The sequence below is a fragment of the Aotus nancymaae genome, unplaced genomic scaffold (assembly GCF_030222135.1).
Source record: "Aotus nancymaae isolate 86718 unplaced genomic scaffold, 86718_ANA_hifiasm-v0.15.2.pri h1tg000016l, whole genome shotgun sequence".
NCBI lineage: Eukaryota > Metazoa > Chordata > Mammalia > Primates > Aotidae > Aotus > Aotus nancymaae.
Window position 1 is genome coordinate 31,181,165 of NW_026988428.1, and position 17,237 is coordinate 31,198,401.

Below are 17,237 nucleotides of genomic sequence, written 5' to 3' on the forward strand. Positions count from 1 at the left end.
CTCCAGCCTGGGTAACAGAGTGATACTCCATCTCAAAAAAATTTAAAAAATAAAATAAAAATAAATACGTAACAGAAAGCATCACAATTTTTTCCAATGCAAGAGAAAGTACTTAGACTACACAAAATTAAATGAGTACCAGTTTATACCATTTTCACTACACCAAATTAAATGGGTAGTAAAACTTGATACTTTTTTTTTTGAGACGGAACTTCACTGTCACCCAGGTTGGAATGCAGTGGTGCGATCTTGGCTCACTGCAACGTCTGCCCCTGAGACTCAAGCAATTCTCCTGTCTCAGTCTCCCAAGTAACTGTGGTTCCAGGCACCCACCACCATGCCCAGCTAATTTTTGTATTGTTAGTAGAGACAGGGTTTCTCCATATTGCTCAGGCAGGTCTCAAATTCCTGACCTCAAGTGACCCACCTACCTCAGCCTCCCAATATGCTGGGATTACAGGCGTGACCCACTGCGCCGGGCCATGATTGAGTGTTCTTAAACAAAACCAAAAGATTAATATATGTTGTGTTAATCACATTTAACTTGGGCTTAATCAAGGTAATTATTTCAAAAATGTAGATAGTCAAACATTAATTAAGCTGGAAAATGCTATACTGAAAATAATCATTAATTTCCATTAAGTAGAATACACACAAATCAGTAAGACATAAGAACCAAGTAATTGTTCAAATTTTTATTTTAATGCACAGTATGAGAAATGAACTTTTAAATCAACTGATTTGTATGGAAAATTACGTGGCAATAAATTAGACCCATGTTAAAAGAGAAGGTCAGCTAAATGTCCAAACTTAAGGATATCATGGGCACCGATAAACAGATTGCACTGTCTTAAGAGGCTATCTTTCAAACACAACTTTGCTAGAAACTGGTCCAGAGATCAACAGCACATGGGAATGCTTAACACGGATGGTGATCAGGGACACGTTTCCTATGAGAGTAAGAAAAAAGTCAGTAGTGAAAAATGAAAAAAATGATTTTATCCAAAGTATTATAATAAATACAACTAGAATCCTGTATTAAAACGATTATAATTCTGCAATGGATTGAATGTTTGTCCCCTATAAAACTCACATAGAGACTTACTCCCCAATGCGGCAATACTGGAGGTTGGGTCTTTAAGTGACCAGGTCATGTCATGGACTAGTGGGTTACATAGGAATGGGACTGCTGGCTTTACAAGAGGAGGAAGACAGACCTGAGCTAGCCACTCACCCCCTCTCGGTGTGATGCCCTGCACATCAGGACTGCTCTGCCTTGGGACTCTGCAGATACCCCCACCAACAAGAAGCACCTCACCACATGCAGCCCCTTTCAACCTTGAGCTTCACAGCCTCTGTAAGAAATTTTGGCCGGGCATGGTGGCTCACGCCTGTAATCCTAGCACTTTGGGAGGCCAAGGTGGGTGAATTACGAGGTCAAGAGATCGAGACTATCCTGGCTAACATGGTGAAACCCTATCTCTACTAAAAATACAAAAAATTAGCTGAGCATGGTGGCATGTGCCTGTCGTTCCAGCTACTTAGGAGGCTGAGGCAGAAGAATCGCTTCAACCCGGGAGGCAGAGGTTGCAGTCAGCAGAAATAGACAATCGCACCACTGCACTCTATCCTGGGTGACAGAGTAGGACTGTCTCCAAAAAAAAAAAAACCTGTCACTTATAAACTACCTAGGTTCCGATATTGTTATAAAGCAACAGAAAATGGACTAAGACACCCCGATTCTCTATAAGAAGGATGTTTCTACCTCATGATTAACATTATTCAATTACTATGTTGTTTTTAAGACATTAGAAAACACGTGGAATGTGAAGGCCTGCAGGTATTTGGCAGCTCTCAACTTCTCATCCAAACAACTACCTAACAGAAATGAATTCTCCAGAAAAGGTTAATTCATGTTTTTGACTAAAGCATGTTTTAGGGAATTTTACTAAATTAAGCAAAAACAATTATTTTAAATTAGAGGTTGTAAACTGCCAAGGCTCTTAGGGCTTCTGGGCATAGAACAATCTTTTGGAAAGATGGGATGATAATGGTACCAGTAAATGTTTTTTACTTAATGCTTGTTCAATGATCTAAAGCTTGAAACACTGCTTTTAGAGGCACACACAACAGTTAAAAGAAGCTGAAGAACAGATCAAAGAATACAGCATTATACCGGGATCATATAAAGAGATAAACTTCTCAACCTTAGTAGCTTATGGGGGAACTAGGATGTTAACCATTGTCAAAAAAGTTATGAAACAGCTGTCACAGGGCACTGATCTGAAAAGCAAGTCCTCTGGAATAAGGTTAATAAGGAATATGAAAAAGAAGCCCCTGGTCTAGTAAGTTTGGAAGGCTGGGTTAAACAAAATTAAGTTTTCTTTACTGCAAATCACTCAGAAATTGCAGTAATTTGCTAATAAAAGATACCCAACCTCTATCAGACCAAATAAAGTATTATACATTTTTAAAGTGTATTTCAATTGTAGGTGAGCATACTGACTTATTGTGAAGATTTCTAGAAGTAGGTGTGGCTATATGACATTGCCCCTAATCAGAACACTTTAGTTACAGAACTCAATTTCCTTTTGCTATCATTCTTTTTAAAGACAATTAGAAAGCATCACAGCATTCTATCAGCTGCCCAGCCCTCAAGTTTTTCTGGCCTAAGTGTTAAGAGTTGTGATATTTTAAGGAACTTATACAATACTTTTTATTTATTTTTATTTTTTGAGATGGAATCTCACTCTGTCACCCAGGCTAAAGTGCAATGGAGTGATCTCGGCTCACTGCAACCTCCGCCTCCTGGATTCAAGAGATTCTCTTGCCTAAGCCTCCCAAGTAGCTGGGACTATAGGCGCACACCACCACACCTGGCTGATTTTTGTATTTTTAGTAGAGATTGGGTTTCACTATGTTGGCCAGGCTGGTTTCAAAATCCTGACCTCATAATCCACCCGCCCCGGCCTCCCAAACTGCTGGGATTACAGGCATGAGCCACCACGCCCAGCCAACTTACATAATACTTTTATCCAAGCAAAACTGTCTCTGCTTTTCATTAACTCTAATTATAAAATAAACACAGCTCCCTATTTTTTGTTTTGCTGTTAATAATTTTTTCTGAGAAAAGTGTTACAGTACCTGGGTGCCGCTTTGATGATGTTGTCCACACGCAGAATCACCTCTGCTGCTTCAGCAGCACTTAGAAGAACCTGACGCTTTACTTGAAAACTTTCTGTTATACCTAGGAGAGCCATATCTCCAATGGTGCCTTCCCTCATATCTGCAAAGAAAAACACATTACTAAAAAGTACTTTTACGGCTGGGCGCAATGGCTCACACCTCCCAGCACTTTGGGAGACTGAGGCGGGTAGATCATATGAGGTCACGAGTTCAAGACCAGCATGACCAACATGGTGAAACCTCATCTCTACTAAAAATACAAAAAAAAAAAAAAAAAAAAAAATGCCAGGTGTGGTGGCGGATGCCTGTAATCCCAGCTACTCCGGAGGCTGAGGAAGGAGAATCGCTTGAACCTAGGAAACAGAGGTTGCAGTGAGCCAAGATCACACCATTGCATTCCAGCCTGGGCAACAAGAGCAAAACTCCGTCTCAAACAAAAAAAAAACGTAGTTTTAACAACTAAAGTATTGAATCATCTCTAATGATTTATAATAAAAATTAATCCTATTAATAAAATTAAGATACCCAATTTCTTACTCAGTAGGTGGATAAGCCTACAAATGAGCTCAAAGAAAGTCTTTAAAAAAAGTTAAAAGGGGCTGGGCACAGCGACTCAGGCCTGTAATCCCATCACTTTGGTAGGCTGAGGCAGGTGGATCTCCTGAGGTCAGGAGTTCAAGACCAGCCTAGCAAATGTGGTGAAACTCTGGCTCTACTAAGGAGGCTGAGGCAGGAGAATTGCCTGAACCCAGGAGTCGGAGGTTGCGGTGAGCCGAGATCACGCCATTGCACTCCAGCCTGGGTAACAAGAGCGAAACTCCGTCTCAAAAAAAAAAAAAAAAAAAACACAAAAAATTGGCCAGGTATGGTGATGGGCGCCTGTAATCCAAGCTACTTGAGAGGCTGAGGCAGAAGAATCATTTGAACACAGGAGGCAGAGGTGGCAGTGAGCCAATATCATGCCACTGCACTCCAGCCTGTGCAACAAGAGCAAAACTCCATCTCAAACAAACAAACAAACAAACAAACAAACAAAATTAAAAGGGGCCAGGCTCAGTGACTCACACCTACAATCCTAGAACTTTGGGAGGCTCAGGCAGGAGGACTGCTTGAGGCTAGCCTGCACAACACAGTGAGACTCCCACATCTCTAAGAAAATAAAAATAATTTAGCTAGGTATTGTGGCACATGTCTTTAGCCCTAATTAGTTGGGAGGCTGAGGAAGGAGAACTGCTTGAGACAAGAGTTCAAGGTTCTAGTGAATTCTAATTGTGCCACTGCACTCCAGACTGGGGAACAGAGCAAGACCACTGTCTCAGTAATAACAACAACAATAATGATGTTAACTATTGCTCACCCATATTAATAGAAAACAATGTCAATTAACAAAAAACAAATGGGGGATAATTTAGAAGTAATCTACCCAACTTCTCTTCTTGTGAGAATCTGCTTCATCTTCTCACAGATGAACTGGTGCTCCCTCTTGTTCAAATTGACAGGATTATCTACCTTAAGACTACTCTATAATGTCCTGCACAGCTTGTCAGAAAATTTTTCAATAGAATTAAAGCTGCCTCATTGGCCACTTTTATCTATGGACTGGAGAACTGTGATCTGTGCTCAAGAAGACTATCTCACAATAAGTTTACTGTGAAATTAGGAGTTAACACTGATTGTATAAGCAACATAGCAGTTTATGTTATTTTTCAAAATGTAAGTACTATTTATATTTAAATCCTAGTCATTATACACCAAATAGTTACAAATCTTCTAACCAGTTTTATATCTCTTATGGAATAACAAAGTTTGGGAAGTGTCAAGGATATAAAGTCACACATTTTCCCAGCACATGTAATGGTTACAAGGACAAAGGCCAGGAAGAGTCCTTTACATGGTTATCATGATAACTCTTTATGTTCCAAAAGAAAAAAAGCTTAGTGAGAAGAGTTATTTTTAGCAACGGCCGCAAAGTTCCCTTTGATTGCTTACCCAGTCCAGCAGTGGTATTGCCTTCACTGTGAGCAGCTCTGAGCTGTGCCACTAGGTCTGCACTGTCATAGCCTGCATTGTCAGCTATGATGGTTGGCAACTATGAAATGAAGAAAACAAGTAACTACTCACCCTACTATAAGAACTACTGATTTACTCCTAAAAGCATGGCTTTTTAAAATTACACATTTAGAAACAATGAAAAATCTGTTTCCTTTTAATTACTGCTCATGAAGAGGAGAAACTCCAGAATCAAATTTAAAAGTAGTATTAACCAGATCATTTTCTATTCATTTTAAAACTATCAATAACCACAAAATTTAAGTCCAGATCTCTTATTTTTATTAACTTACCATTCTCAGTGCTTTAGCATAAGACTCCATTGCAACAGCTTCTTTGCCTGGTGTTCTATTGGCAAGCTGTGTCACAGCATGAGCCATCAACATCTCCGAACAGCCTACAGATTAAAATTCCAATAAAATATTGTAATGCTGTCTCCAAGATACTGAATTACTGACTTTCCTTAAGATATGCCAAGCATTTTAAATATAGTGCAAAGGCAATATAGTTTCTATAAGAACCATTAAAACCACTTATGACTTAAGTTGTACTTTAAGAAATAAAAATATGTTCAATATTTTTCAAATGCTTACCTCCTCCATAAACTGTTCTAGAGTCCTTTACAGTTTGTGCAAGAACACAAAGAGCATCATGCAAAGATCTTTCAGCTTCATCTAAAATTTGTTGAGTGGCACCACGCAAAACAATGGTACAAGCCTCACCTAAAATTAAAAGTCACAGGGACACTTAGGGATAAAAAGTTTGCTTTCTATTATTTATGCAAGTGTCGGTTATATTATTGGATCTTCCTGATTATACATTCTCTAACAATCAAGGTTCATAATGGTTCTAAGTTATCAAGGAAAAAACCTATGTTGAACATGCACTGTTCACAAAGACACAGTAAAGATGAGGTTGACCTCAAGAGACTGAAACAAAACATATATCATGTTTCTAGAGTTAAGACTTGTAATATGTGCTATTCTGGTAACTACAATAACCTTTACTTCAACAGAACCTAGCAAGAATTTAAAAACCTTAACCAGGATCTACATAATCACTCACCAAGGGCAACCCCAGAAAAGTGAATGAGTTTGTCTTCTCCAATCATGACTTCCTCAATAAGTTTGCAACTTCCAAGCTTTACCAGTTCTGGGTGATCAAAGGTAGAGGCAATTTCACCACCTATAAACATAAACATTTACTAGTTCAATGCACAGCAGGCTTAAAATTCCTGTTTTCTAATAAGCAGTAATGGATAATGATAGATAATGTGTATCTTAACATTTTAAAAATTGATTGCTTATTATATGCCAGGCAGTCTTTTTAAGTACTTCATATGGACTAATTATTTAATCTTTACAACAATTCTTAGATAGGTTCATTATCTCATTTTACACATGATAAAAATGAGGCCAAGAGGTTTACTTTCCTATCCAAAGTTACCTAACTAGGATGAATATGAAAAGTTGGGGTTCAAACCGAACCAATCTGGCTTCAGATCTATAAGCACATACTATACAATACTACTGCCTCCCAAAGGTTAAACTGAGTCTTAAAGCAGTTACTTTGAGTTTAAATTCAGATTCTCTTCTGAATCCAATCCTAAGACTAAGCCCTTATGATATAATTCCCAGCATAAGACATGAAAATACTTGTCCTATATCAACCACTATACACTTCATGAACTGCTTAAAATAATAAGCACCTGATCTAATTACCACAACTGAAACATCATAAGGCCTTAAAAAAAAAAAAAGCATACTAAGAATTTCCCAGAGCAAATTCAATATGAACAAATTAATTACAGTCCTTATGTCTCATTTCTATTCCTATTTTCCCTCCATCTCCCATGCTGTAAACTGAACAGGTCAGCCATTTCATTCCCTACTTCCTAACTAAGCAAAAGTTAGGTCTCCATGTCAAAATCCTTTTCTCTAGCTGACTATTCATTTCATAATGTGGATTCCATATATTATCAATCAACTCTTCTTTTCCTATTCCTTACTGATAAATCTGCCAATGCTCTATTATTTATTTTACAATAAATTCATAAAGACTCTGGTCTTAGGACTTTTTTTCTTTCTTTTTAAAGAGACAGTGTCTTGCTATGTTGCCTAGACTGGAGTGCAATGACTATTCACTAGACACCATCATAGCACACTACAGTCCCAACCTTCTGGGCTCAAGCAATTTTTCTGCCTCAGCCTCCTGAACAGATGAGACTACAGGCACATGCCACCATGCTCAACACAAGACACTTATTTAACGACACTTGCAAGAACCAATGTCATCATACAACTTGACAACTACTAAGCTTTTAAGGATGGGAGCCACCATGTGGTCAACTTCATAGACATAGTTGGTGTACTTAATAAACATTCTTCTGGGAACATATAGCAATTTCATATGTCAAGTCCTTGTGATATGTTTATCCCATTAATATATTATTATCCTTTATTTCTTACATCTTCATTTTGTGGCACTAAAAAATTACATAAACATGGGCATCTTAAATTTTATGTGTCACCTTAAAGCGTCAAGTATGCAACGGCTCCTAAAGAACTTTAAAGGAGGCAAATCCACTTCAAGTAATTAAAGGAAAATGTCTCTTGGTCAGAGGAAGACTATGCTTCTCAAATTATTTTTAAAAAATGTCTTAAGAGATCATTCTGAGATGAGACCAAGTCCACTCTTCAAATGTTAGCACACGTTAATTTCTTCTAATATTCATGGTTATTCCAAACAGTATGACAGTCTTACTGACTTCACAGCTCATAACACAGGTCTCCAGGTCTCCTTAATTCCCATTCCCAAACCAACTTTCCAAGCTATTCATTCATTTTCAAGGACCTAAAATCTGGAAAAATTTGTTAAACTTAGTTTTCTAGGGCTACTTAGAATTAACAAAACTATACTTATACCCCCTCAATCTAAAAAATTTAATAAAACAAATTTTTTTAAACCATTACCAGAATAAAGAGCAACAAGTTACACTTTTCTTTTTTTAAGAGACAGGGTCTTGCTCTGTCACTTAGGATGGAGTGTAGTGATGGGATCGTAGCTCACTGCAGCCTTGAACTCCTGGGCTAAAGAGATCCTCCTGCCTCAACCTCCCAAGTAGCTAGGACTACAGGTATATGCCACTACGCCTGGCTAATATTTCGTAGAGACAGTCTTACTATGTTACCCAGGCTGGTCTTAAATTCCTGGCTTCAAGTGATCTTCCTGCCTCGGCCTCCCAAAGCACTGGGATTACAAGCATGAGCCACTGCAATCAGCCTGCATCATTATGTCATTTTGATGTAAACAGATATATCTGATTTATAAACACAATTTCTATTTGACACAACTGGGATTATATCACTCACACTTCTATTAAAGGGTATTGAGGTATATTAATTTTCATTATACAATGTTGACTGTTTTCACTTATTCTAAAATTTATTGCTTTCAGAAAATTTTTAAAAATTAACAAAAGCAATGTTTCAGTACTTGACCCACTCTCCAGCACACAGTAAGTGTTCAATAAAGGCTATTATTTTAACTGTACTACTACTACACAGGACACAAAGCACTCAACTACTTGGCAATAAAAATAAATGAACAAACTAGATAAAGGTAAGGAAACTTTTCTTTTTAAAGCTCTAGTTTGTTCAGATTTTAACAGTGGTCTTTACAGGTTTGTGAGAAAAAAAAAAATTTTTTTTTTTTTGAGACAGGGTCTCACTGTCGCCAAGGCTGGAGCACAATGGCAAAATCTCAGCTCACTGCAACCTCCACCTCCCTGGCTCAAGCAATTCTCATGCTTCAGCCTCCCAAGCGGCTGCACTCACAGTGCTCGCCACCACATCTAGCTAGTTTTTTTTTTTTTGGTAGGGACCGGTTTCACCATGTTGCCCAGGTTGGTTTCAAACTCCTGAGCCCAAGTGATCTGCCTGCCTTAGCCTCCCGAAGTGCTGGGATTACAGGCATAAGCCACTGCACCCAGCCAAAAATCTACCTTTAAAACAATGACACAATGAAAAAAATATGTACCAATGGCAAATGTGGCATATAATTTGGTATAGTAAATATAATGTATCTAAATTAAAGGTATTGAAGAGTATGAATTAGATTTCAGAATAACTGTTGAAATTCTAACTCCTTAGAGACTCATTTGTTTTCTCAGCAAATTGTATATAGTAACAAATAATAAACCCAAGAGTAACTACTGTGTTCATTAGAAAATACCTTTTTTCCATACCTGTGACAAGAGCTAGGCGTTCCACACCTGCAAAATCTGCATGCTCAATAGCCATGACACCAGCAGCACCGAAGAGCTGTTCAGGATAATTATAAATTAACTGCCTGTAAATAAAATACATAAAAACATTATGCTCAAAACTGTTACAAGATAAACTACGTTAGACTAAAAAATATGTAAATATTTTTACATTAGAACAAGACTGTATTTCTTACCTGTATAATTGGAACTTATCAATTATAATACTAACACATCCATGCTGACACTGAAAACAGGTATTCTTTATTAAAGTTACTGTATTCATTGATCCCGTAATTCTGGCCATGTGTATAAATCACAATTTACTGATTATGAAAATCCCTAATTTAAGTGAAGTTATGTATAGCAGTTCCTAAGTAACAAATCACTAATTCAATGTAAATAAACTATTCGTTACATTTTCATAAAAAAAAAATCCTTTCTTGCAAGCAAACACAGACCTGTTAATGAAGCAATTTATTCCATGCTTAAGAATACGTTCAACTTTCTCCTTCATTTTTTCCTTTTCCGCATGTTCTATTTCTGCCACCTTTGCTGTAGAATCAACTCTTACCCGGGAACCAAATATCTAAGATAAGGAAACACATAAAAAAAGCATCAGTTTCATTACTCTTTTTTAAAAAGAGTCCCATAGCATATTTCAACATTTTTACTAACATACATATCAAAAAGTAATATATGTGTATATATACAACAGATTCATACATATTTCAAGCTTTTTAGCGTGACTGATTCTTCAGTTTATAAAAGCCAGCAATTTGAATTTTTCAGAATTAGAGTTACATACCTTTATTTTGTCTGTATCCATACCAGTATTTGCAATAAGAATTTTAGCATTTTCAATTCGCTTTGGCTGATTTACTCCAATTTTTTTATCCAACAGAAAGCCTATAATAAATATAAGAACGGTATCACATTTAATACTTCAAAGCAGCCTTAGTAAATCTTATAAAGCTCTCTGCTTTATCTTATTACTATTTCAAAAACGCTAAAGCCATTAAAGTCCAATTTACCAAGCTCTTAGATGGTATAAAAGCAAGCTTGTCCAACCCGCCTTATTTTGTTGTTGCTGTTTGGCTTTGTTTTAGGTTTTTAGCAGCTTGAAAGCCATGGATTTTAGTTTCTCTCTCTAGTGACAAGCAGAAAGGAGGGATGATGAAGGAGCTTTACTGGCCCAATCAGAAACAGAAACTAAGAACCCATGATTGTATTCTCTCCCTTGGACATTCCTGGTATAAAGCATCCCACTGGAGGAGTTACTACAAAATCAAAAAATAATGTATAAAACAGAAAATATGAGAGCACAGCACAGACAGTAAAATTAAACAGCATTTTGTAACTTTTGTTTCAGATATATACTACACACACATCTGTTTGGGTTGCAATATAAAGACAATAGGTTAAGTCCACTTTTATTAGCTTAAAATCATCACAAGAGAGAAACTGAAGGATCAGATATTCAAGTATTGAGGCTGGTGGTAAAAATGGAAAAACCATGGACAATGGAGTCAGATAAACTTGACCCCAATCATGCCCCTGCTGCTGGCTATATAACCTTGGACAAATTATCCAACCACAGATACTAATTTATAAAACAGGAATGTAACCAGTGGCAGAGGTGCTAGTTAGCAGCCTAGTCCTCTTGCTTTGGAACCAAACAGTCATATGAACCACCCAGTACCACTTATCTTTCCAGGCCTTTTCTGGTTATGTTAGAAACTTTTCTTTTATAAAGCCACCATTATCTTGGGTTTTCTACTGTATTGAGGTACACCTGATCCTCACTCACCCGATCATCATGATGACTAAATGACTCAAGCTCCTACTATAATTCCTAGTACACAGCAGATGTTCAAGAATGGTGCTGCTTGTGCTACTATTCTTGTTTTAATGCTTTTTCCCTACACCAGTCCCTATTAGAAACACTACACAGCAGCTGGGCATGGTGGCTCATGCCTGTAATCCCAGCACTTGGAGAGGCCGAGGCAGGTGGATCACCTTAGATCAGGAGTTTGAGACGAGTCTGACCCACATGGCAAAACCCTGCCTCTACTAAAAATACAAAAAGTTAGTTAAGCATGGTGGCACATGCCTGTAATCCCAGCTACTCGAGAGGCCGAGGCAGGAGTGAACTCAGGAGGCAGAGGTTGCAGTGAGCCGAGATCACACTGATGCAGAGGCGACAGAGCCAGATTCCGTCTCAAAAATAAAAAAAAGAAATGCTACACACTTCTTATATATAAACTTAACCAGGAGTATTTTCAGAATTATGACACTCTCTTAAAATAAATCAAGACATATGACATAGAGCAAAACCAGGACTCCAAATCACTAGTAAAAGCAGAAGTTGTAAAGCACTATCTAATTCTTTTTTCCTTCTTCTCTGAGAATGCTTATACTCTTTGACAGGCCATTTTGTGAAATAAATACAATGTGAAGATGATTTGGAAAACTATACTCTATGAACAAAATGTACTAAGAAAATAGTACTTAAGACTCATTTATCACTCTTCAAAACTTGCCCTATCAACATATATAATTATTTGTTAAAGAATTTTTTAAAATTCTTTTTTAAAAAAATTAGTCATCCCCCGGTATACAAACAAGGAAGACTGGTTACAGGATGGCCACATACACCAAAATCCACACATTCTCAAGTCCCAGGCTGACCCTGGAACCAGTAAATTTGAAAAGTTGACCCTCTATATACATGGGTTTCAAATCCTGCAAATACTGCATGTTCCATGCATGTTTGGTTGCACATGTGCAAACCACAAAGAACTATATTTATTGAAAAAAAATCTGTGTTGAGTGAACCTATACAGTTCAAATCCATGTTGTTTGAGTCAACTGTACATCCTCACTGATTTGACTGACCCAGACCCTTCCTGGAAAATACATATAATACTGGAAAATACTATTTGAGAATAGATGATTTCTAGTAAAAGAAAACTGTATTTCCTCTTTATCAGAGTGCAAATAACTTCATCGTAGATAACTGTAGAGATTACCTACAATGCTGGAATAGTGTGGGAAGAAGACTACACTGTCAATAAAATGACAGAAATGGTTGCACATATGATACATCCTTAAAGACAAGTTCAATGGCTTTATAAACTGCCACTGGTCCCAAAACTCAGCATTCAGCCCTCAGCATCTAATCAAAGCTTCTTGTATCTGACATTCATACATACCTTCATCTAAATAGGAATCTGCCAAACTTCCTCCTAGCTTCTTGATAATATGAATTGCCTCCAGGTTGCCAGAGCCTTTCAGTCTGAGAACCGCTTCTACAGCTAATTTAGTAAAGTGGTCTTTGTGATGAGTAAGAAGTTTTGAGGATAACGTCGTGCCCGCAATATTCATTAAATCTTGACGGAATTTAACTTCATCGGAACTAAATAAAACCAACCAAATATACATATTAACCCTACTTTACTTTTCAAAATTTATCTAGATATTCACGTCAATAGATAATTTTACCCTAACTGGTCAAGTTTGTAAGCTATATGAAAAGAAGTAAACCTCAGCAGTAATCAGGAAACACAAATTAAACGATATTTTTTTCCCCACCAAACTGGCAACATGCCAAAAAAAAAGGGGGTTGAGGGGGCAGGGGATGAGGCACATAAGCAAACAAAAATCTAATGTTGGCAAGAATTAGAAACAGCAGGGCGCAGTGGCTCATATCTGCAATCCCAGTACTTTGGGAGGCCGAGAAGGGTGGATCACCTGAGGTCAGTTCAAGACCAGCCTGACCAATACGGTGAAACCCAATCTATACTAAAAATACAAAATCAGCTGGGCGCATGCCTAAAGTCCCAGCTACTTGAGTGGCTGAGGCAAGAGAATCGCATGAACCTAGGAGGCAGAGGTTGCGGTGAGCCGAGATCATGCCACTGCACTCTATCCTGGGCAACTCTAAGAGCAAGACTCCATCTCAAAATAAATAAATAAATAAATAAATGTGGAAAACAAATATTATTATACAACTGTGGATGGGTAAATCAATACTTTTTTTTTCCAGAGGCTTATTTCATAATGTATGTGAAACTGCCTTAAAACAGTGGTCCCCAGTCTTTTTGGCACCAGAGACTGGTTCCATGGAAGACAATTTTTCCACCTGCTGTGCAGCCCATGTTTGGGGGTGGGGAACCCTGCCTTAAAACACACACACCTACCTTTGGACACAACAATTACACTTTAGAAACTTGTGGGCTATGTTCTTTATAATAACATTGTTATCATAAAGCTAAAAATCGTTGAATACACAAATCCTCCGCTAGAGACAGGTTAAGTAAATGTAGCCATTCTAGCCACATACTCAAATGGGTAACTATTAAAATACTGCATAGAAAACTGACATCCAAAAATGTGCTTAACATTTAATTACGTTAAAAAGAGGCTAATAAATCCTCTACACAGTACTATACTGTTTGCTTTATTTGCATATTTTGATTATAGATACAAAAAGACTAAAAACCCAAACTTCAGTGGTCATCTCTGGAGGCTGATCTAGGTCTGACTGTTGGAGTGGGGTGAGGCAGCAAGATGATCTTTGTGTATGCTTTTCAGTATCCTCTAGATTTCTTGCATTAAGCATATTATGAAAGAACACTAAATGTTTAAAACAGTAGTACTCTGGTATACCAACCCATGATCGACTGCAGAACTCAACAGAGCCTCTCTTGCAGCCTTTGTGGCTTCTCTCCAACCCGCTATGATGGTCTGTGGATGAATCTTTTTTGCAATTAAAGATTCTGCTTCCTATTAATAAAGTTATAAAAGTCACAAATGAAAATTTATTAAGCACTCAATAGTAAAGATGAAATAAGGACTTGATTATCTGATATTCAAAAACACAGCAGGAAAAGAGAGTTGTTCAGCTGCTCTTACCCTTAACAATTCTGCTGCTAAAACGGTAACAGAGGTAGTGCCATCACCAACTTCATCATCTTGAACCCTTGACATATCTAGAAAAAGAAATTAGTTATTAACTCAAAATTGCTTCTTAGCACTAAATTCTTCAAAAATATTCACTTCCAATCTAAACATAATTTATCAAGCTTCCTCATCCAATAAATTCTTTAGAACTCTGAGGTCTAAAATGCAACAGTTTTACCACCAATATATGGCACTCCTGAAGCCTGTATTTTAATGATGATAATTAAAAAGTAGTGGACATCAATTGATTGACAGTACAGCTGGTCAACACAGCTTATTTAAAAAGTTATTTCAAAATGTTAATAAACAGTATTATTAGGTTGGTGAAAAAGTATATTCAGACTCACCAACTAAAACTTTAGCTGCTGGATTGTCAACACCAATGTTTTTTAGAATAGTGGCACCATCATTGGTTACCATAAGAGAGGCATCTCGTCCACTGCTTAGAAGAATTTTATCCTAAAGGAAACATAATTGGTTCAAGTTAAGACATAAGTACATCTTGAAGAATGCATGCATCAATCAGTATTCTCATATAATGCTAGTGTATAAACACTCTGGATGGCCATTTTGTGGTATCCATCCATCAAATGTTTTCAATACATACACCATGTAACGAAACCGTGGTATCTACCCTAGAAACACTAGAAGCACAGGGAGACACTAGTTTTTGTTTCAGCACTGTAACTGCAAAAACAATGAAAAGAAACTATCAATACGCCATAATTAAATTATAAAATAATTAAGGTGCAACATACTATTTGTTAAAGAGGAGACTGTATTATCTACTTACCCTGAAAACAATTTAAAAGAGCAAGCTACAAAAAAGTATTTGTAAATAGTATCTATGTTTTATAAAACAGTATCGTTACATGAGAATATCTAAGAAAATACGTAATAAAGTACATATACTTCTATAAAAGCAAACAGAGTATTAGAAGTTGTACATGCAAATAACAGTACTTGTCATTGGGGAGGGGCATGGGATTGGGGATGGCGATACTAGTGAGTTTGATTTTTCTAAGGATAATACATTTGTCTTTTATAATTAAACATTTTAAAGATTAAAAAGCATTTAAAAATGTTTGTTATTAACATATTTCCACTAAAGGCTCTAAAACAGTATTAAAACATAAAACTTTGCTATTTTTCTTACCATGCCTTTGGGTCCCAAGGTGCTCTTTACCAAGTCTCCAATAGCGATGGCACCAATAAAAGAAGACTAGAGTAAAAACCAAGGAGATTATCAGAATCACCTTTACAGTCTTAGAGAAAAGTAGTTTTATATTTATTTTAGTTTTGAGGCAGAGTCTTGCTCTGTCGCCCAGGTTGGAGTGCAATGGCAAGATCCCAGCTCACTGCAACCTGAGCCTCCTAGGTCCAAGAGATTCTCCTGCCTCAGCCTCCCGAGTATCTGGGATTACAGAAGCCCATCACCATGCCGACTATTTTTGTATTTTTTTTTTTTTAAAGACTGTGTCTCACTCCGTCACCCAGGCTGGAGTGCAGTGGTGTGATCTTGGCTCACTGCAACCTCTACCTCCCGGTTCAAGTGATTCTCCTGCCTCAGCCTCCTGAGTAGCTGGGACTACAGGTGCACTCCACCACTCCCAGTTAATTTTTGTATTTTTAGTAGGGATGGGGTTTCACCAAGGGCTGGTCTCGAACTCCGCCCACCTTGGGCTCCCAAAGTGTTGGGATTACAGGCGTGAGCCACCGTGCCCGGCTAATTTTATATTTTTAGAAGAAACGGGGTTTCGCCATGTTGGCCAGGCTGGTCTCGAACTCCTGACCTCAGTTCATCCGCCCACCTCGGCCTCCCAAAGTACAGGGATTACAGGAGTGAGCCACTGCGCCTGGCCTCCAGTTTTATCTTTAAAACAATGGTTAGAACAAGGCTTACCAGACGAGCTGTCTCTGCTCTCTCTTCATCAGCTCCTGCCTTGAAGATGTTAACAGGTGTAAGGGAAAGGGACGCCTAAAAAGGAAAACCAAGAGGCGTTCTGTTTAAGTACCAATACTCTATACTGAGGTGCCTTCCACTAGTCTTACAAATGGAATCTATCCGAAAATTCATTTACAATAATGTTTTCAAACAAATGAAGCTTCCATCATCGGAGAAGGCATTTAAGTGCAGGGAAGGACTTGAAGGAAAGCGACATGGCTTTTCAGATTTACAAGGGCCCCAGGAGTATTAACTATACACCAGCGAGATTGACAGTTACGTATAGCGAGACTAAAGACGATCTGAAACAAAGATCCGAGGCACGGAGGGGTTGCAGGCCGTCAAGGGTACAGCCGCCCGGCGGGCGAGTGAACACGGCGGCCTCCATCTTCCACCCTCGGGTGGCTCCGCCCCTAGAGGGAGGGCGGGGAGGGACCCGCACTAGAAATTTCTTCGCTTGGGGTGAGGCGCGGGCCTGGGTTCCAGGGACTATGGGAACCCGGTCTGGGCAGAAGGAGACGCTGGTCTTGTGGCCCACCCCTCCCCCTCGTGGTGGGCTCCACCGGTTGGCCTGGCACAGGCCGCACGCCCCAAGGCCCGCACCATGTGCGGCGGGCCCGGGAGAGAGGAATGGAGCCTACGACGCTAGCAGGACAGAGGGAGCAATGGGGTGGCAAGGGCACGGCGGGGCAGGAGCAGGGCAAGAGGCTGGGGGCCAGGCTCACCATGGTTCCGAGGGATTCCGCACACAAATGGATCCCTTCACAGCTCGTGCTCGGGGGCCGACGGACAGGAGGAAGTCGGAAGTGACGCCACACGCCCTACTGT

General features: G+C 38.6%; 1 protein-coding gene across 1 annotated transcript; it reads right to left on the minus strand.

The window, feature by feature from the left end:
- Positions 1–680: 680 nt before the first annotated feature.
- Positions 681–17,237, minus strand: CCT2 (chaperonin containing TCP1 subunit 2). Its single transcript, XM_012441278.3, has 16 exons — positions 17,135–17,237; positions 16,368–16,442; positions 15,621–15,686; positions 14,812–14,923; positions 14,417–14,493; positions 14,175–14,287; positions 12,715–12,917; positions 10,308–10,408; positions 9,961–10,088; positions 9,482–9,585; positions 6,301–6,420; positions 5,829–5,957; positions 5,529–5,632; positions 5,176–5,275; positions 3,145–3,286; positions 681–950 (listed from the first exon to the last, which is right to left on the minus strand). The coding sequence occupies exons 1-16, from the start codon at positions 17,135–17,137 to the stop codon at positions 920–922; spliced, it is 1,608 nt and encodes a 535-aa protein (XP_012296701.1). The 5' UTR covers positions 17,138–17,237; the 3' UTR covers positions 681–919.

Coding starts and splice junctions, on each gene's coding strand:
- CCT2 (XM_012441278.3), bottom strand. Junction 14,494..14,811: donor AGCAGCTAAAGTTTTAGTTG/GTGAGTCTGAAT, acceptor TTCTTTTTCTAG/ATATGTCAAGGGTTCAAGAT. Junction 10,409..12,714: donor AGATTCCTATTTAGATGAAG/GTATGTATGAAT, acceptor TATTTATTATAG/GCTTTCTGTTGGATAAAAAA.